Source organism: Nerophis lumbriciformis, linkage group LG29 (genome assembly GCF_033978685.3).
Source record: "Nerophis lumbriciformis linkage group LG29, RoL_Nlum_v2.1, whole genome shotgun sequence".
In the NCBI taxonomy this organism is placed as follows: Eukaryota; Metazoa; Chordata; class Actinopteri; order Syngnathiformes; family Syngnathidae; genus Nerophis; species Nerophis lumbriciformis.
The window spans coordinates 23,094,312-23,116,251 of record NC_084576.2 but is presented as its reverse complement, the minus strand read 5'-3'; the positions used below and the strand labels follow the sequence as shown (position 1 = coordinate 23,116,251).

Sequence of the window (21,940 nt, the reverse complement as noted above, 5' to 3'; positions counted from 1 at the left end):
TTCAAGTCCTTTTAACCACAGACTAATATATTAACACAGATTGTTTATGCTTTTCAAATGCTGTATTTATTTATTAAAACAAGTGCATTTTAAATTGCAGGAAAGAAAATTGTGCTGACATTGCACTTTATAATAGCACTATTAACCAGTCATTTTAAACATTAACTCATTCCTTTACAGAACAAACACATTGAAAAATAAAGTGCAAATGTACTTATTTGTACAAAAGTGTTAACATTGAAAAAACATGACATATACGTGAACATAACAAAAATGTTGTACTTTTTATATGTCAGGGCCCTATGCTGCATTGCATCTGCAAAAGACCAAATTAGCCAAGAGTCTGTCAGTCATTTGTGCACGATGGGGGCGTAGTATGATGCCACCATGGCTGAAAACTCGCTCCACTGGAGCACTGGAGGCAGGCACTGCCAAGACTCTCATGGCCACTCGGAACAGTGAAGGAAGAGTCTTCATGTTCAATGCCCAGAACAAAAGGGGGGGGAGAGAGTTGTTTTGGGTTGGTGCACTACTTGTAAGTGTATCTTGTGTTTTTTATGTTGATTTAATTAAAAAAAGAGGAAAAAAAAAAAGATTTCTTGTGCGGCCCGATACCAATCGATCCACGGACCAGTACCGGGCCGCGGCCCGGTGGTTGGGGACCACTGAGGTAAACAACCAACAATATGTCAGAAAGCTAGCTAAAACGGTACACATATTCATAATATAGTATACATTTTAACTGACCTTTATTTTACTATTTTTGTCTTTTTTTAGGTGGCTAAAATACCCGGTGCTGCTGACCGCCGTCTAACGTTACGTGTGATGTATTGACTAACGTAACCCTGTTTAAAAAAAATCACTGAACAAAAAGTATGAATAAGGTAGTGAACTGCAACAGATTCCCGTGTTTGCAATAACGTTATAACGTTAGCAGTGAGTTTACAGCCTCACTGATTTAACTACACAGCAAATAAAAGTCACGTTACTTAGCCAATAAACGTTATCTTACATTCAAAACTTACCGTTCTTTGTGCAACTTCAAATGCCGGACGAAGTTGGAAGTTGTTGCCTCTCCATCAGTAATTTTCGAACCGCATGTGTTGCATACTGCAAACCGTTTTGTGACCACCTCGTAATTTTTATACCCAAACAAAATTATTTTAGGTATCATTTTTTGTTCACTGGCGTGTGGTTTGGACATGTCTTCTTCGTTGGTTGTCCTGCAATTTGATTGGATGAATGCTGTGTGATGAAAACAAAGTAGATCTAATTTGATTGGCTGTTGTACTGAGACCACACCAGCTGACACACGCAACGCTGATAGACAAGTACACAATGAAAAATACGGAGCGCTCCCGAATAACTTTTTCATCTTTGGGTTTTGGGGAAAGTAGCAAGTCATGTCAAGTCATGTCAATTCAAAAGGCTCAAGTCCAAGTGAAGTCACAAGTCATTGATGTTAAAGTCGAAGTCGAGTTGCAAGTCTTTTTACATTTTGTCAAGTCGAGTCTAAAGTCATCAAATTCATGACTCGAGTCCAAGTCATGTGACTCGAGTCCACACCTCTGCAACATACATATCATGATGACTCCAATTCCCCACTCTTTATGGCCCCAAAAGGCATCACATTCCCCGGGAAGACCAGATGGACTCCTCGGTGTCACCGAAATACGCCAAACTGTCTGAAAATAGGGCCCCAAAAGGCCTGGAAATAATGCCTTTGATTCGGGGTGCATTTGCGGCGGGAGTCCACAGGAGGGATTCAAACTGTCTGAAAATAGGGCCCCAAAAGGCCTAGAAATTATGCCTTTAATTTGGGGTGCCTTTGCGGCGGGAGTCCACAGGAGGGCTCTAATTCCCCACTCTTTTGTTGACCTATGGCCCCAAAAGGCCTCACATTGCCCGGGAAGACCTGATGGACTCCCCGGCGTCACCGAAATACGCCAAACTGTCTGAAAATAGGGCTCCCAGGGTTCCCCACTCTTTATGGCCCCAAAAGGCATCACATTCCCCGGGAAGACCAGATGGACTCCTCGGCGTCACCGAAATACGCCAAACTGTCTGAAAATAGGGCCCCAAAAGGCCTGGAAATAATGCCTTTGATTCGGGGTGCATTTGCGGCGGGAGTCCAGAGGAGGGCTTCAAACTGTCTGAAAATAGGACCCCAAAAGGCCTGGAAATTATGCCTTTAATTCGGGGTGCATTTGCGGCGGGAGTCCACAGGAGGGCTCTAATTCCCCACTCTTTTGTTGACCTATGGCCCCAAAAGGCCTCACATTCCCCGGGAAGACCAGATGGACTCCTCGGCGTCACCGAAATACGCAAAACTGTCTGAAAATAGGGGCTCCAAGGGTTCCCCACTCTTTATGGCCCCAAAAGGCATCACATTTCCCGGGAAGACCAGATGGACTCCTCGGCGTCACCGAAATACGCCAAACTGTCTGAAAATAGGGCCCCAAAAGGCCTGGAAATAATGCCTTTGATTCGGGGTGCATTTGCGGCGGGAGTCCACAGGAGGGCTTCAAACTGTCTGAAAATAGGGCCCCAAAAGGCCTGGAAATTATGCCTTTAATTCGGGGTGCATTTGCGGCGGGAGTCCACAGGAGGGCTCTAATTCCCCACTCTTTTGTTGACCTATGGCCCCAAAAGGCCTCACATTCCCCGGGAAGACCAGATGGACTCCTCGGCGTCACCGAAATACGCCAAACTGTCTGAAAATAGGGGCTCCAAGGGTTCCCCACTCTTTATGGCCCCAAAAGGCATCACATTCCCCGGGAAGACCAGATGGACTCCTCGGCGCCACCGAAATACGCCAAACTGTCTGAAAATAGGGCCCCAAAAGGCCTGGAAATAATGCCTTTGATTCGGGGTGCATTTGCAGCGGGAGTCCACAGGAGGGCTTCAAACTGTCTGAAAATAGGGCCCCAAAAGGCCTGGAAATTATGCCTTTAATTCGGGGTGCATTTGCGGCGGGAGTCCACAGGAGGGCTCTAATTCCCCACTCTTCTGTTGACCTATGGCCCCAAAAGGCCTCACATTCCCCGGGAAGACCTGATGGACTCCTCGGCGTCACCGAAATACGCCAAACTGTCTGAAAATAGGGCTCCCAGTGTTCCCCACTCTTTATGGCCCCAAAAGGCATCACATTCCCCGGGAAGACCAGATGGACTCCTCGGCGTCACCGAAATACGCCAAACTGTCTGAAAATAGGGCCCCAAAAGGCCTGGAAATAATGTCTTTGATTCGGGGTGCATTTGCGGCGGGAGTCCACAGGAGGGCTTCAAACTGTCTGAAAATAGGGCCCCAAAAGGCCTGGAAATTATGCCTTTAATTCGGGGTGCATTTGCGGCGGGAGTCCACAGGAGGGCTCTAATTCCCCACTCTTTTGTTGACCTATGGCCCCAAAAGGCCTCACATTCCCCGGGAAGACCAGATGGACTCCTCGGCGTCACCAAAATACGCCAAACTGTCTGAAAAAAGGGTCTAAGGGGCTCCAGGGGTTCCCCACTCTTTATGGCCCCAAAAGGCATCACATTCCCCGGGAAGACCAGATGGACTCCTCGGCGTCACCGAAATACACCAAACTGTCTGAAAATAGGGCCCCAAAAGGCCTGGAAATTTACTCATTAAGCCTTTGATTCGGGGTGCATTTGCGGCGGGAGTCCACAGGAGGGCTTCAAACTGTCTGAAAATAGGGCCCCAAAAGGCCTGTGGACATGTCGGGCACCCCGGTACTCGGGTGGAACGCGGCGGGACTTGTGGGACTCTAACCTGGGTGTGCTTTTTGATCATTTTGTCAACAACTGTATGTGTGTAACGTATTTCTTGTGCTGAGCAATCATAAAACGGCTGTAAAAGACGCACTGTGTGAGGCTCGCAGTAGTCCCGCCTCCTGGTGGTAGAGGGCGCTAGTGATCCCAGAGATCATTCTTGTGACTACTCGGGCGGCAGAAGAAGTGACAACAAGCAGCAACAGTTAGCAGCAATCGTTTATTTTTTCCCTCTAGCCTGGACTTTTAACATGGAGGATTACATATCTAAAATAAAACAGTTTTCTAAACTAGACTTTCAATCGAAGCAGGAGGTAATACTTAAAGGAAGATCTCCATCGAGACAGAGAGACTTTTAAAACTGAAGAAAGATAAGGAAGACTTCTATAAACAAGTTATCGATGCTTTTGTTCAAAAGGAGCTGCGCATGGACTTCATTTATAAGTAAAGGTAAGACCATAATAATGTTTTTTTTTAATTAAATGTGCTTTTTTGTGTGCTACAGTTTGTATGTGTAAAGTTAAAGTACCAATGATTGTCACACACACACTAGGTGTGGTGAAATGTGTCCTCTGCATTTGACCCATCCCCTTGTTCACCCCCTGGGAGGTGAGGGGAGCAGTGGGCAGCAGCGGCGCCGCCCCCGGGAATCATTTTTGGTGATTTAACCCCCAATTCCAACCCTTAATGCTGAGTGCCAAGCAGGGAAGAATGCTGCTATGAGCTTTTAAACATAACCCGTTAACTGCTGCCAATCAAATGGTGAATAAGATACTCTTTAGGGTTCATATGTTTGTAAATCTGACTGTGATGAAGTCAGTGCCTCACCAGCCATCAACCTCACCGCACGTCACTGGAGACTAGACGTATAAGATTTCATGGGATTTAGCGATGAGGAGTGACAGATTGTTTGGTAAACGTATAGCACGTTCTATATGTTATAGTTATTTGAATGACTCTTACCATAATATGTTACGTTAACATACCAGGCACGTTCTCAGTTGGTTATTTATGCCTCATATAACGTACACTTATTCAGCCTGTTGTTCACTATTCTTTATTTGTTTTAAATTGCCTTTCAAATGTCTATTCTTGGTGTTGGGTTTTATCAAATAAATTTCCCCCAAAAAATGCGACTTATATATGTTTTTTTCTTCTTTATTATGCATTTTCGGAAGGTGTGACTTATACTCCGGTGCGACTTATACTCCGAAAAATACGGTACATAAGATGGCGTGAGCTGCCAAAAAAAAGGCTTTTACCTTGTTTCTGCTTGTTTGCTGCTCTTAAATATGCAGAATGGTTTCTGTTAATGCTACATCACATTATGAAATGCAAAGCTGGCTTTCCCAGTGCAAACATTTCACAATGATGTCTGTCTTTTTCCGTTTTAAATGATCTTAAAACTCTGATCTTCACACACAAACCATTTAGTCATGACATACAGTAGCTAGAAGCACTCCAATGTCCGTGTATTTTACTCATTAAGCAAATCATCACAGCAACAAAATACAAATGGATGCTTTTTTTTTTAAAATCAAACTAATCAATTTAATCGATGAATCGTTGCAGCCCTTGAGTTTTTAATTATTTTTGTGTACACTCTAGTAATCATGTTAGAACAATACACATAACTGCAGATATGTGGTAACAGCGGTCAATATAATCAACAGTCTGCCTGTTCTACCCAGTAGAAGTAGTAAGTACACAAAGTTTGTCACAAGAATGAAAAGAAAGAAGGAGTTGTCGTCAGCAGAAAACAAAACAATTGACGATACCCAGAATGAAAAGAGCCGGAAGTACGACAAATCCTACATAGCCTTTTGGATTCACCATAAATACAGTAGGAAAGGTGTGTGTTTTATGCCATCTACTACACTTTGTATCATCCTATCTCTTTGAGATGCCTTTTTCAACTGTTGCTGCAATAAAAACAGTACAGATGTAATCTTAATACAGAGGACGATACAACAGCGTTTTGTTCAGGAGAGAACACACAGAAGCTAATACAAAAATCAAGAGAAGAAATACCACTAGTTTGACAAAAACCGACTATCCTTAAACCTTGGTAAAACTAAAATAATCTTATTTGGTAACGGTATAAGGAAAGTAAAACACAAATACAAATAGACGGATTAGACATTGAAAGAGTAAATGAAATAAAATTGTAGGTGTAATGATTGATGATAAAATGAACTGGAAATCTCATATAAAAATATACAATATAAGGTGGCAAGAAATACATCAATAATGAATAAAGCAAAATATGTATTGCACCAGAAATTACTTTTATTCTTTACTGCTCCCTAGTCTTACCGTATCTGAGTTGTTGTGCAGAAATATGGGGAAATAACTACAAAAGTATGCTTCAGTTATTAACCGTGTTACAAAAAAAAAGATTAGAATAATACATAATGTTGGATTTAGAGAAGACTCAAAGCCATTATTTACTGAATCACAAATATTGATATTCCCCGACATATTGAATTTGCAAACAGCTAAAAGTATGCACAAAGCAAACTATAACTTGCTACCCAAGAACGTACAACAATTATTCTCAACAAAAAAGGAGAAATAAAAAAAATGTAACTTAAAACCTTTGTATGCACATACAACACTTAAAACTTTTAGCATATCGGTATGTGAAATTTAATTATGGAATGCATTAAGCAAATAATTTAAACAATGTACTAATATGATCCAATAAAAAAAATAAAAATAAAAATAAAACACTTTTCAAACTCAGTGTTTACAAAGTACAACACTGAGTTTGAAAGGTTTTTTTTTTTTTTGTATTTTTTTAATTAGTTTTATTTCTACTTTTTTGTTGAGAAATAAAACTTCTGAGAAAAATGTAACTTAAAACCTTTGTATGCACATACAACACTTAAAACTTTTAGCATATCGGTATGTGAAATTTAATTATGGAATAGATTAAGCCAATAATTTAAACAAAGTACCAATATGATCCAATAAAAAAAAATTAAAAAATTAAACAAGTAGAAATAAAAATAAAACACTTTTCTAACTCAGTGTTTACAAAGTACAACACTGAGTTTGAAAAGTTTTATTTTTTATTTTTTTTAATTAGTTTTATTTCTACTTTTTTGTTGAGAAATAAAACTTCTGAGAAAAATGTAACTTAAAACCTTTGTATGCACATACAACACTTAAAACTTTTAGCATATCTGTATGTGAAATTTAATTATGGAATGGATTAAGCAAATAATTTAAACAATGTACTAATATGATCCAATTAAAAAAAAAAAAAAAAAAAAAAAATACAAATAAAAATAAAAATAAAAAACTTTTCAAACTCAGTGTTTACAAAGTACAACACTGAGTTTGAAAAGTTGTTTTTTTTTGTATTTTTTTGTATTAGTTTTATTTCTACTTTTTTGTTGAGAAATAAAACATCTGAGAAAAATGTAACTTAAAACCTTTGTATGCACATACAACACTTAAAACTTTTAGCATATCGGTATGTGAAATTTAATTATGGAATGGATTAAGCAAATAATTTAAACAAAGTACTAATATGATCCAATAAAAAAAAAATAAAAAAAAATATATATATATAAATAAAAATAAAAAACTTTTCAAACTCAGTGTTTACAAAGTACAACACTGAGTTTGAAAAGTTTTTTGTATTTTTTGTATTAGTTTTATTTCTACTTTTTTGTTGAGAAATAAAACATCTGAGAAAAATGTAACTTAAAACTTTTGTATGCACATACAACACTTAAAACTTTTAGCATATCGGTATGTGAAATTTAATTATGGAATGCATTAAGCAAATAATTTAAACAATGTACTAATATGATCCAATAAAAAAAAAAATATATATATATATATAAATAAAAATAAAAAACTTTTCAAACTCAGTGTTTACAAAGTACAACACTGAGTTTGAAAAGTTTTTTGTATTTTTTGTATTAGTTTTATTTCTACCTTTTTGTTGAGAAATAAAACATCTGAGAAAAATGTAACTTAAAACTTTTGTATGCACATACAACACTTAAAACTTTTAGCATATCGGTATGTGAAATTTAATTATGGAATGCATTAAGCAAATAATTTAAACAATGTACTAATATGATCCAATAAAAAAAATACAAATAAAAATAAAACACTTTTCAAACTCAGTGTTTACAAAGTACAACACTGAGTTTGAAAGGTTTATTTTTTTTTTGTATTTTTTTAATTAGTTTTATTTCTACTTTTTTGTTGAGAAATAAAACTTCTGAGAAAAATGTAACTTAAAACCTTTGTATGCACATACAACACTTAAAACTTTTAGCATATCGGTATGTGAAATTTAATTATGGAATAGATTAAGCCAATAATTTAAACAAAGTACCAATATGATCCAATAAAAAAAAATTAAAAAATTAAAAAAGTAGAAATAAAAATAAAACACTTTTCTAACTCAGTGTTTACAAAGTACAACACTGAGTTTGAAAAGTTTTATTTTTTTTAATTAGTTTTATTTCTACTTTTTTGTTGAGAAATAAAACTTCTGAGAAAAATGTAACTTAAAACCTTTGTATGCACATACAACACTTAAAACTTTTAGCATATCTGTATGTGAAATTTAATTATGGAGTGGATTAAGCAAATAATTTAAACAATGTACTAATATGATCCAATAAAAAAAAAAAAAAAAAAAAAAAAAAAAAAATACAAATAAAAATAAAAATAAAAAACTTTTCAAACTCAGTGTTTACAAAGTACAACACTGAGTTTGAAAAGTTGTTTTTTTTTGTATTAGTTTTATTTCTACTTTTTTGTTGAGAAATAAAACATCTGAGAAAAATGTAACTTAAAACCTTTGTATGCACATACAACACTTAAAACTTTTAGCATATCGGTATGTGAAATTTAATTATGGAATGGATTAAGCAAATAATTTAAACAAAGTACTAATATGATCCAATAAAAAAAAATATATATATATATATAAATAAAAATAAAAAACTTTTCAAACTCAGTGTTTACAAAGTACAACACTGAGTTTGAAAAGTTTTTTGTATTTTTTGTATTAGTTTTATTTCTACTTTTTTGTTGAGAAATAAAACATCTGAGAAAAATGTAACTTAAAACTTTTGTATGCACATACAACACTTAAAACTTTTAGCATATCGGTATGTGAAATTTAATTATGGAATGCATTAAGCAAATAATTTAAACAATGTACTAATATGATCCAATAAAAAAAATAAAAAAATACAAAAAAAACAAATAAAAATAAAAAACTTTTCAAACTCAGTGTTTACAAAGCACAACACCGACTTTGAAAGCTTTGTTTTTTTTTTTTTTAATTTTTTAAATTAGTTTTATTTCTACTTTTTTGTTGAGAAATAAAACTTCTGAGAAAAATGTAACTTAAAACCTTTGTATGCACATACAACACTTAAAACTTTTAGCATATCAGTATGTGAAATTTAATTATGGAATGGATTAAGCAAATAATTTAAACAATGTACTAATATGATCCAATTTACACAATATGATCCAATTTACACAAAATAAAATAAAATACAAATAAAAATAAAAATAAAAAACTTTTCAAACTCAGTGTTGTACTTTGTAAACACTGAGTTTGAAAAGTTTTTTTTTTTTTTTGTATTTTTGTTTATTGGATCATATTAGTACATTGTTTAAATTATTTGCTTAATCCATTCCATAATTAAATTTCACATACCGATATGCTAAAAGTTTTAAGTGTTGTATTTACTTAACTGAAAAAAATTAAGCATTTCAGCGCTTTTACTCTCAAATACGTCACAGAAAAACGACAGAGATGATATGTTTTTATTATGTTTGGCTGCCCATAAACACGCGACTTTACTGGCAACAAGCGCAATGCTAGTGTAGCCAATAGCCGCCGAGTGCACCGTGGTGTCCTCACTCTGTTCTAGTTCTTTCCTGAACAACAAGTCTGTCGGCGTGCTCACACCCTACTTGGCGCCGATCAAAGTAGAAAGTTTCGTGTTGATGTCGAGTTCCTGAAATGTGAGAATGTGGGAACGCAGAACAGAGACAAAACCAGCCAACCAGGAGGTTAGCGAGCATCCACATTAATAGTGCTAATAATTACAAACCCCGTTTCCATATGAGTTGGGAAATTGTGTTAGATGTAAATATAAACGGAATACAATGATTTGCAAATCCTTTTCAACCCATATTCAATTGAATGCACTACAAAGACAACATATTTGATGTTCAAACTCATAAACTTTATTTTTTTTTTGCAAATAATAATTAACTTAGAATTTCATGGCTGCAACACGTGACAAAGTAGTTGGGAAAGGGCATGTTCACCACTGTGTTACATGGCCTTTCCTTTTAACAACACTCAGTAAACGTTTGGGAACTGAGGAGACACATTTTTTAAGCTTCTCAGGTGGAATTCTTTCCCATTCTTGCTTGATGTACAGCTTAAGTTGTTCAACAGTCCGGGGGTCTCCGTTGTGGTATTTTAGGCTTCATAATGCGCCACACATTTTCAATGGGAGACAGGTCTGGACTACAGGCAGGCCAGTCTAGTACCCGCACTCTTTTACTATGAAGCCATGTTGATGTAACACGTGGCTTGGCATTGTCTTGCTGAAATAAGCAGGGGCGTCCATGGTAACGTTGCTTGGATGGCAACATATGTTGCTCCAAAAGCTGTATGTACCTTTCAGCATTAATGGCGCCTTCACAGATGTGTAAGTTACCCATGTCTTGGGCACTAATACACCCCCATACCATCACAGATGCTGGCTTTTCAACTTTGTGCCTAGAACAATCCGGAGGTGCGGAGGACACGACGTCCACAGTTTCCAAAAACAATTTGAAATGTGGACTAGTTAGACCACAGAACACTTTTCCACTTTGTATCAGTCCATCTTAGATGAGCTCAGGCCCAGCCAAGCCGACGGCGTTTCTGGGTATTGTTGATAAACGGTTTTCGCCTTTCATAAGAGAGTTTTAACTTGCACTTACAGATGTAGCGACCAACTGTAGTTACTGACAGTGGGTTTCTGAAGTGTTCCTGAGCCCATGTGGTGATATCCTTTACACACTGATGTTGCTTGTTGATGCAGTACAGCCTGAGGGATCGAAGGTCACGGGCTTAGCTGCTTACGTGCAGTGATTTCTCCAGATTCTCTGAACCCTTTGATGATATTACGGACCGTAGATGGTGAATTTCCTAAATTCCTTGCAATAGCTGGTTGAGAAAGGTTTTTCTTAAACATTTCAACAATTTGCTCATGCATTTGTTGACAAAGTGGTGACCCTCGCCCCATCCTTGTTTGTGAATGACTGAGCATTTCATGGAATCTACTTTTATACCCAATCATGGCACCCACCTGTTCCCAATTTGCCTGTTCACCTGTGGGATGTTCCAAATAAGTGTTTGATGAGCATTCCTCAACTTTATCAGTATTTATTGCCACCTTTCCCAACTTCTTTGTCACGTGTTGCTGGCATCAAATTCTAAAGTTAATGATTATTTGCAAAAAAAAAAAAATGTTTATCAGTTTGAACATCAAATATGTTGTCTTTGTAGCATATTCAACTGAATTTGGGTTGAAAATGATTTGCAAATCATTGTATTCTGTTTATATTTACATCTAACACAATTTCCCAACTCATATGGAAACGGGGTTTGTAGATTAAACCTGACAATTAATTGGTGGAACAAGTAAAAGCAAAGTAGAAGTCGAACCCGAGTACAGAACATTCTGTTGTAGAAAGTGACGAAGAAAACTCAATGCGGCGCCATCTCCCTGACCTTTCACCTCACTGACCTTTCACCTCAGCAGGTCCGCACGACATGGTTTCTTTTTAGGAATCAACCGAACGGCTCTTGTTAAACTTTTTGTTTTTCCCTTTGTTTTTCTGGGGCTGCGTCACGTCGGGCACAAAGTTGTGAAGTTGCGAGAGCGGGACAGAGTACGAGCCGACATGCTGACGGCTGACCACGGTCTGAGGTTTGAAGACCCCCAGCGGTGCACGGTTCACCGCGCCGAATCGTGGCATGGGTACCACGGTGAAGGGTGACCTGGGCACCATGGTGACAGGCGACGTGTGGACCATGGTGAAGGGTGACCTGGGCACCATGGTGACGGGCGACGTGGGGACCATGGTGAAGGGTGACCTGGGCACCATGGTGACGGGCGACGTGGGGCCCATGGTGAAGGGTGACCTGGGCACCATGGTGACGGGCGACGTGGGGCCCATGGTGAAGGGTGACCTGGGCACCATGGTGACGGGCGACGTGGGGACCATGGTGAAGGGTGACCTGGGCACCATGGTGACGGGCGACGTGGGGCCCATGGTGAAGGGTGACCTGGGCACCATGGTGACGGTGGATGTGGGCACCATGGTGGCGGTGGATGCGGGCACCATGGTGGCGGTGGATGTGGGCACCATGGTGACGGTGGATGTGGGCACCATGGTGGCGGGTGAAGTCGGAACGGAAGATTTTAGGCTTTGGTCAGTCCAGGCATGCGTGTTCGGTTCCAAGTCGGACTTGCAGGGCTCACTGGAGGGAGCCACATGGCAGTAGACGCTATCCAGGACGTTGCCATCATGGATCTGTAGCGCCATGGCCAGCAGCTGCACGTCCTCGCTGAGTTTCTGGGTGAGCTCTTTGAACTTGGATTCGTGGTCGCCGGCGCTGAAGAACCCGACGGCTTGGTTGGCGTTGGAGACTTTTTTCACCAACTCCATGGCCTTCGTCAGACTCCCGATGAGCTCCAGCAGACTGGCTCTGACGTTGGCGCTGATGCGTTGAGGCCGACCTTTGAGGCTCACCACCATTTCCTCCAAGAGACGCACCCGCTTGACCAACTCCTGGCAGCGCTGCTTGTTGTGCTTGGCCTTCTTCACCGTGTCATAGATGGTTAAGCACAAGCCGATGGTCTTATCCAAAAGGTCTACACCAGTCTGGGACACACAAGGACAACAACAAGGTTAGACGGCTCGGACTGACAGTCAAGCAAAGATGTTGGCATCTGTAAAAGAGACAGGATGCGCACTCCAGTCCTGGAGGTGGCGCTAAGTTGACTCAGGGAAAAGTCCAAATGTTGGGACACGCACAATCAAGTTGAGTACTCACACCGACAGCTCCGAAAGCGTTCATCACCACGTCTGTTGTTGCCTTCATCTGCAAGAAGTGACGACAATAAAGGTCATTTATCTCTCAAAAGTACAATCTCCAGGTGCTGATTCTCAGGAGGATGTATGGTATATACACCATACACTTGTGTGTATATATTTATAAAAACAGTATATATACACGATACACTTGTGTGTATATATTTAGACAAACAGTATATATACACTATACACTTGTGTGTATATATTTAGACAAACAGTATATATACACTATACACTTGTGTGTATATGTTTAGACAAACAGTATATATACACCATATACTTGTGTGTATATATTTATATATACAGTATATATACACCATACACTTGTGTGTACAGATGTATATATACAGTATGTATACACGATACACTTGTGTATACATTTAAATATACAGTATATATACACATGATGCACTTGTGTGTACATATTTTTACATACAGTATGTATACACGATACACTTGTGTATATATTTATATATACAGTATATATACACGATACACTTGTGTATATATATTTATATATAAAGTATGTATACACGATACACTTGTGTATACATTTATCTATACAGTATATTTACATGATACACTTGTATGTATATATTTTTACATACAGTATATATACACGATACACTTGTGTATATATATTTATATATACAGTATATATACACGATACACTTGTGTGTACACATTTATATACACAGTATATATACACGATACACTTGTGTATATATTGATATATACAGTATATATACACACGATACACTTGTGTATATACAGTATATATACATGATACACTTGTGTGTACATATTCATATATACAGTATATATACATGATACACTTGTGTGTACATATTTATCTATACAGTATATATACATGATACATTTGTGTGTACATATTTATATAGACAGTATATATACACGATACACTTGTGTGTGTATATTTATATATACAGTATGTATACACGATACACTTGTGTGTATATACATTTATATATACAGTATATATACATGATACACTTGTGTGTACATATTTTTACATACAGTATGTATACACGATGCACTTGTGTATATATTTACATATACAGTATATATACATGATACACTTGTGTATACACATTTATATATACAGTATATATACATGATACACTTGTGTATATATATTTATATATACAGTATATATACATGATACACTTGTGTGTACATATTTATATATAAAGTATATATACACGATACACTTGTGTATACATTTATATATACAGTATATATACAGTACATGATACACTTGTGTGTACATATTTATATATACAGTATGTATGCACGATACACTTGCGTATACATTTATATATACAGTATATATACATGATACACTTGTGTGTACATATTTTTACATACAGTATGTCTACACGATACACTTGTGTATATATTTATATATACAGTATATATACATGATACACTTGTGTGTATATATTTATATATACAGTATATATACATGATACAATTGTGTATATATTGATATATACAGTTTATATACACACAATACACTTGTGTATACATTTATATATACAGTATATATACACGATACACTTGTGTGTACATATTTATATATACAGTATATATACATGATACACTTGTGTGTACATATTTATATATACAGTATATATACATGATACACTTGTGTGTACATATTTATATATACAGTATATATACATGATACACTTGTGTGTACATATTTATATATACAGTATATATACACGATACACTTGTATTTATATATATACAGTATATATACACACTGTAGGAGCCATTTAAGGCATCCTTATTTTTGTGTTGGCATTACTTTCTTTTGTCACTAGGTGGCGGGCTTTTTGGTTGAGCAGTGCAGGGGGGAAGGCATATGTAGGAGCACAGGTGAGCCAAACGAGAAAGGACTCAGGTGTGGGAGCACAAACCGTTCTTACCAGCAGCAGACAACAGCAGACAGCAACAGGCAGGAGAACATTTAACACAATATCACTGCAATAATCCCTGGTATGTTTCATTCACCCTGCAAGTTCGTTAATCAATATGCATAAACTGGATTTCCGACTGGACCTCACTTCATATGCAATGTTTGCTACTGCGTAGGATCACTCCCTCAAACCTGCTGAGTAATGACAATAAATTGGAACATTTGAAGGTGAAGATTGCCATTACACACACGACACACTTGTGTGTGTATATTTATATATACAGTATATATATAGGATACACTTGTGTGTACATATTTATATATACAGTATATATACATGATACACTTGTGTGTATATTTATATATACAGTATATATACACGATACACTTGTGTATATATTTACAGTATATATACATGATACACTTGTGTGTACATATTTATTTTTGAACGGGTTTGTGCTGAAAACATAGTTTCGTTGTACTTGTGCAATGACAATAAAGTCCTATCCTACACGGCAACTTTTTTGCCGCAACTTTCTGAAAAAGCTGTCTCGAATTAAAGCATTTTAGGAAGCCGTCATGACAATCATTTTAAAGAAGAAAAAAAACAAAAACAGCGCAAAATCCTGCAGGACCCGATTGATGCTAAGTTTTAGTTTTGTTTAGATAGCAGTTTCATGCATTAACAAAACAAATTGTGGATTGTTACAATCGTGTTTTGAGTGTCAAAGTTGTTTGGTAACGTAATCTGCGATATTTCTACCTGAATAAATGCTTCTGATAATATGTACATTACATGTTGTACAAGTTAAAGGGGAACATTATCACCAGACCTATGTAAGCGTCAATATATACCTTGATGTTGCAGAAAAAAGACCATATATTTTTTTAACCGATTTCCGAACTCTAAATCGGTGAATTTTGGCGAATTAAACGCCTTTCTATTATTCGCTCTCGGAGCGATGATGTTACAACGTGATGTCACATCTGGAAGCAATCCGCCATTTTCTCACGTTCGTCGGTGTGTTGTCGGAGGGTGTAACAACACGAACAGGGACGGATTCAAGTTGCACCAGTGGCCCAAAGATGCGAAAGTGGCAAGAAATTGGACGAAATTTGTTCAAAATACGAGGGTGTGGGGAAAGCCGACGAAATGGTCAGTCGTTTGTTCCGCACACTTTACCGACGAAAGCTATGCTACGACAGAGATGGCAAGAATGTGTGGATGTCCTGCGACACTCAAAGCAGATGCATTTCCAACGATAAAGTCAAAGAAATCTGCCGCCAGACCCCCATTGAATCTGCCGGAGTGTGTGAGCAATTCAGGGACAAAGGACCTCGGTAGCACGGTATGGTTAACCTGAGTGCTGAAATCGTGGAAAAATATATGTTCTTAGCGCGCCTGAAATGGGCTGTCTGCACTCTCAAAGTGCATGTTGTTGCCAAATGTATTTCATATGCTGTAAACCTAGTTCATAGTTGTTAGTAATTATCTTATCAGACAGTGTTAAGCCGCTGAAATCCGAGTCTGAATCTGAGCTAATGTCGCTATACCTTGCTGTTTGTTTGTATTGGCATCACTATGTGACGTCACAGGAAAATGGACGGGTGTATATAACGATGGTTAAAATCAGGCACTTTGAAGCTTTTTTTTAGGGATATTGCGTGATGGGTAACATTTTGAAAAAAACTTCGAAAAATAAAATAAGTCACTGGGAACTGATTATTAATGGTTTTAACCCTTCTGAAATTGTGATAATGTTCCCCTTTAATGGTATTGATACCTCTGCATGACAATGTTTTAACCTTCTCAAAATGTAATACTTCTGCCTGCTAAACATTCTGAAATTGCAGAGACTATCAATCAGAACATGTCAAACTACTTCCTGACCGCCATAACCACAACACCAGGGGGAGTTCCACTAACCACGTTAAACCCAGATTCCGATCTAACAAAGGTCTTGACTCATTCTCCTTCTATGCCACATCAATATGGAATGCACTCCCAACAGGTGTAAAAGAAAGGGCATCTCTATCCTCCTTCAAAACCGCACTAAAACAACACCTCCAGGCAACTTCAACCCTAAACTAACACCCTACCCCCACCACATCCCACCTCCCCGGATTGTAAATAACCAAATGTAAATAATCAAATGTATTTCTAATGTATATACTTGTTCTTGTGCTATCTAAACTCACTATGTTCTCTGCTCGCTGTACATATCCTACCAAGTCAGACCTACACTGTTTTAATGCCCATTTCTCTGATGATGCAACTGTTGATGACCGAAGTGTTGATATCAACCAAACCCTCCTCATCCCACCCCCCGATTGTAAATAATGTAAATAATTCAATGTATATACTCTGATGATTAACTTGTGTGATGACTGTACTATGATGATAGTATATATTTGTACCATGAATTGATTAACGTGGACCCCGACTTAAACAAGTTACCATTTGGTGGTCAATTGTACGAACTGTGCAATCTACTAATAAAAGTTTCAATCAATCAATCAAAAACATTTTATAAAAGAATATACCGTATTTTCCGCACTATTAGCCGCACCTAAAAACCACAAATTTACTCAAAAGCTGACAGTGCGGCTTTTAACCCGGTGCGCTTTATATATGGATAAATATTAAGATTCATTTTCATAAAGTTTCGATCTCGCAACTTCGGTAAACAGCCGCCATCTTTTTTCCCGGTAGAACAGGAAGCGCTTCTTCTTCTACGCAAGCAACCGCCAAGGTAAGCACCCGCCCCCATAGAACAGGAAGCGCTTCTTCTTCTACTGTAAGCAACCACCCGCCCGCATAGAAGAAGAAAAAGCGCGCGGATATCACCGTACGTTTCATTTCCTTTGTGTGTTTACATCTGTAAAGACCACAAAATGGCTCCTACTAAGCGTCAGGGATCCGGTTCATGAAAAGACGCAATCTCTCCATCCGCACACGGATTACTATTTCACAGCAACTGATATTCCTGTGAACGCACTGTGGATACAACGGGAGCACGTACGGTGAATATTCGCACCACAGGGAATGAGAAGTCATCCTTCACTGTGGTTGTAGCTTGCCATGCTAATGGCCAGAAACTTCCGCCCATGGTGATATTCAAAAGGAAGACCTTGCCAAAAGAGATCTTTCCAGCCGGCGTCATCATAAAAGCTAACTCGAAGGGATGGATGAAGAAAAGATGAGCGAGTGGTTAAGGTAAGTTTAAGTTTACGCGAAGAGGCCGGGTGGCTTTTTTCACGCAGCTCTGTCCATGTTGATATACGTATGTTTGTGATTGCACATTTGCGTACATTTTGGGAGTGAACAGAGTTGTTAGAACGCTGGTTTTTAATATATTGTTAAAGTTTGACTGACCTATCTGACTGTTTTTTTGACATTCCTTTAGCGCAGTTAGATGCGGCTTACAACACCGGGCGGCTTATAGGTGGACAAAGTTTTGAAATATGCCGTTCATTGAAGGCGCGGCTTTTAACCCAGGGCGCCTTATGGTGCGGAAAATACGGTATGTGTTATTTCAATCTGCTATAAAATATTTATTTAGGTAGAAATATCACAGATTACATTACAAAACAAAATCGTAATGATCGTAATGTAAGACCATTTTTCATTTTGTTATGCCGTGTTTTATTGTGAAGTATGTGATTGACGATGTAAAAGTCTCTGATAAAAAAATGACTCTAGACTTCCTTTCTACTGTCTTTCTTTTCTGCTGATCTTTTATTCCATCTTATTTAAGCAGTTAGTGTAACAATCTACATGTTATTAATGCACTCAATTGTCCTTGTTGCATTTGGACCAGTTGTTCCTCCCAGGGAATTCAAGTCACAAGTCGCTCCCAAGCTCTTTACGACACTTAAAGCTGAGTAGAAAAACCACCAGAGACAGAATAGGTCTTTTGTAATATATTTGCAAAGCTTTGCATATACATTGAGACCAGTCCAGCATAGAACATTCAATCGCGCCGCCAAGATGGTCTGCATCCCCCCCCCGAAAAACCCTCTTCCCTCTTAAGTCTCTCTTCCTCCCAACCTCGCAGTCTTGTCTCTCCAGCCAAAACACATGCCCATTATCTCTCTTTCTTACATTCCTCACTCAAGGTTAAGCACACAGTTTTTTGCAGACAACCAAAAGACCACAATTGGAAGAAAAACACTAGCTGTTTTGTAATATGATTATGAAATAAAAGAAGTAACACTTAAATTCGGATATATGTAAATATCTGCCTCCGGCAATTCCCCCTTCAGATCTTCTAAAAAGATCTTTATCACTAGTACAACACTTCTAAAATACGCCCCTCTTTGAGCAAGCTAGTAAAAAATTAAAAGCATAGTTACATAGTTATTAATGCACTCAATTGTCCTCCAAACACCTGTCCCCCCCTTCGATATATTCCATCTTATTGTTATTTAATAAACCGGGCGTTGCAATCTTGCAGTATGTTTATTTGTTGTGTTTATGGAATCATTTGGCATTCATTAAAGCATTTAAGTGAAAAGGAAATAAAAAAAAATATTGTTTTCCGCAGCTGTTACAGGGGTTTGCAACATTCCTGTGACGCATGTTGTTTCTCTTTTTGTTTATTGTTTTTTCTGAAAATATTAATTGTTTTATTTGTATTTTTTTCTATAATTGTCATTTTTTCATCAATAAATCAAACACTATTTATACAGTACTTTTCATGCACAGGCAAGTGGCTACACAAAGTGCTTTACACCAAAAGGGAAGTAAAAAACACACACACACACAACACACACACACGCACACACATTCTCGTATTTCGTACCTTCTTGAGACCTCCGAAAAATGCCTACCTCTTTAGGACCACCCTTTCTAGATGTATAAAGATTTGTATTTACATTAATAATGTATACAAATTATGTAAATGAGTCTGAATTTCACAAGAAAAAGTTCAGAATTTCACAAGAAAAACATAGAATTTTAGCAAAAGTCGTAATTTTACTCAACGCAAGTCAAACTGTTACTACGAAAACGGAACATTTGTGCAACATTATGATAAAAGTTGGAATTTTACTCAATAACAGTCGCAATTTTACAAGAAAAGCTTTAAATTTTGGCAATTTTATGAAAAGAGTCGTAATTTACTCGACAAGTCACAATTTTAGAAGAAAACTGTTCAATTTTGGCAATATTATAATAATAATCGGAATTTCACTTGGCAAAATCATGACAAATGTCATAATTTTACTCAAAAAATTTCACTATTTTACGAGAACAACCAAAAAATTGGCAATGTTGTGATAAAAGTCTGAATTTTATTCGACAAATGTCACCATTTTGCATTAAAAAGTAATAATTTCCCATGGAAAAGTCATAATTTTACGAGAAAATATTGCAATATTACAGAAACAGAGAGAATATGAGAAATTGGTCCCAATATTATAAGAAAAAAAGTCGACACATTGTGAAAAAAAAACTGCTTTTAGTTTATTATTTTTGAATTGTTTTGTTTGTAGTTGGTTTTAAATCTTCATTATTTATTTCAAGTTATTACAGTATGTCTCTATATACATTTTTTTTTTTAAATTAATTTTGGCCAAAGGGGGCGCAAGGGGACCACCCTCATTTTGACAGATTTTACCACCAGGAGGTGAAAATGAGATCTCTATTTTTTGTTTATTTGTAATGTACTTAAGGCCGATGACAAACGAGTCACGGACCACAGATGCACCTGTGCCAACCCAGCTGTAGAAGCTAACTGTTAATGGGACGCGTGTTGTCTTTTTTTTCGGGGACGATTAGGGAAGTCCTTCTTTAGCTGCCGTCTTGTTTGATCATATATTGCTGCCTTTGCACCTGTCAATGTTTACTTTTGTATGCACATTAAGTCAACAACAAAAAAAATCCTGACTTTGGAGCAATGTTCACGGACTCTAGTATTTGGCTCTCTATTAGATGCGATGGTTTTCCGTATTGGGACCATGATTTCGGTCCTAACTTTTTCCTTGTTGATGTCTCAAGAAGGGTAGAAATACAACACACACACACACACACACACACACACACACACACACACACACACACACACACACACACACACACACACACACACACACACACACACACACACACACACACACACACACACACACACACACAGAGGATTGAGGAAAAACGCTACCTTTGAGGCGTCCCCATTGGAGAATAACTAAAATTAACGCCATCTAAAAATGGTATGAATCATATTTTATAGTACCGTATTTTTCGGACTATAAGTCGCAGTTTTTTTTCATAGTTCTCATAGCTCCAGTGCGACTTATATATGTTTTTTTCCTTTTTTATTATGCATTTTCGGCAGGTGCGACTTATACTCCGGTGCGACTTATACTCCGAAAAATACGGTATATGTAAAAAATATATAAATATAGATGATACATAACAATAAATTAATAATAACCTAACATTGATAGAATAATAGTAGCAATAATAGCAATAAATAAAATAGAAAAAAAACGAATAAAATATTGAGGACATAAGAGGAGTTTAACATAATTAGTAAAAATCTAGACTAAAAAGTTGTGTCTTAACCTTTAAAAAAAAAAATTAAAAAAAAATGTTAATGTCTTTGCAGTCATGAAATGTAAAAATGTTTTCCAGGCCACCGTATAAATAAGCGACTTTATAGTTTTGATGTCCTTTATTATTTCACCTGTTATTATTTTAAATGCTTTACTCTTATTAGATGTACAATGTCTCGTGTCTATGAAGTTGTGCAAATATAAACAAAGCGGATTCGATTCACTCACCTTCACTGCGGTTCTTCCCGGGTCCACCTGAGTTCTGGTGTGCCACCCGTGGGATTTTCAAGGGGGAGCTATGGAAAATGTGAATTGCAGAAGGTGAAAGTTTGCAGAAGTTTGGCTTTTCATTTAGCTGCCGCCTGAAGACGCCGAGCAGCTCTAAATGTCAGAGAACACATTAGTCGCACCTCCAAACACTTCCTGCTGGAGGCAAAGTTGTCAAACATGTTTGCATCAGCTGTGGCATGCTGGGAACTTGTTGCAGTTATTTACTCGTGTTTGGCTGCGG

General features: G+C 37.5%; 1 protein-coding gene across 1 annotated transcript; it reads right to left on the bottom strand.

Annotated features, from left to right (window-relative positions):
• Positions 1 to 11,362: 11,362 nt before the first annotated feature.
• On the bottom strand, positions 11,363 to 21,926 carry LOC133571832 (uncharacterized). The gene is made up of 3 exons (XM_061924335.1): positions 21,658 to 21,926; positions 12,886 to 12,933; positions 11,363 to 12,713 (listed from the first exon to the last, which is right to left on the bottom strand). Exons 2-3 carry the CDS (start codon positions 12,931 to 12,933, stop codon positions 11,610 to 11,612), a joined length of 1,152 nt encoding a protein of 383 aa, XP_061780319.1. The 5' UTR covers positions 21,658 to 21,926; the 3' UTR covers positions 11,363 to 11,609.
• Positions 21,927 to 21,940: the final 14 nt, after the last annotated feature.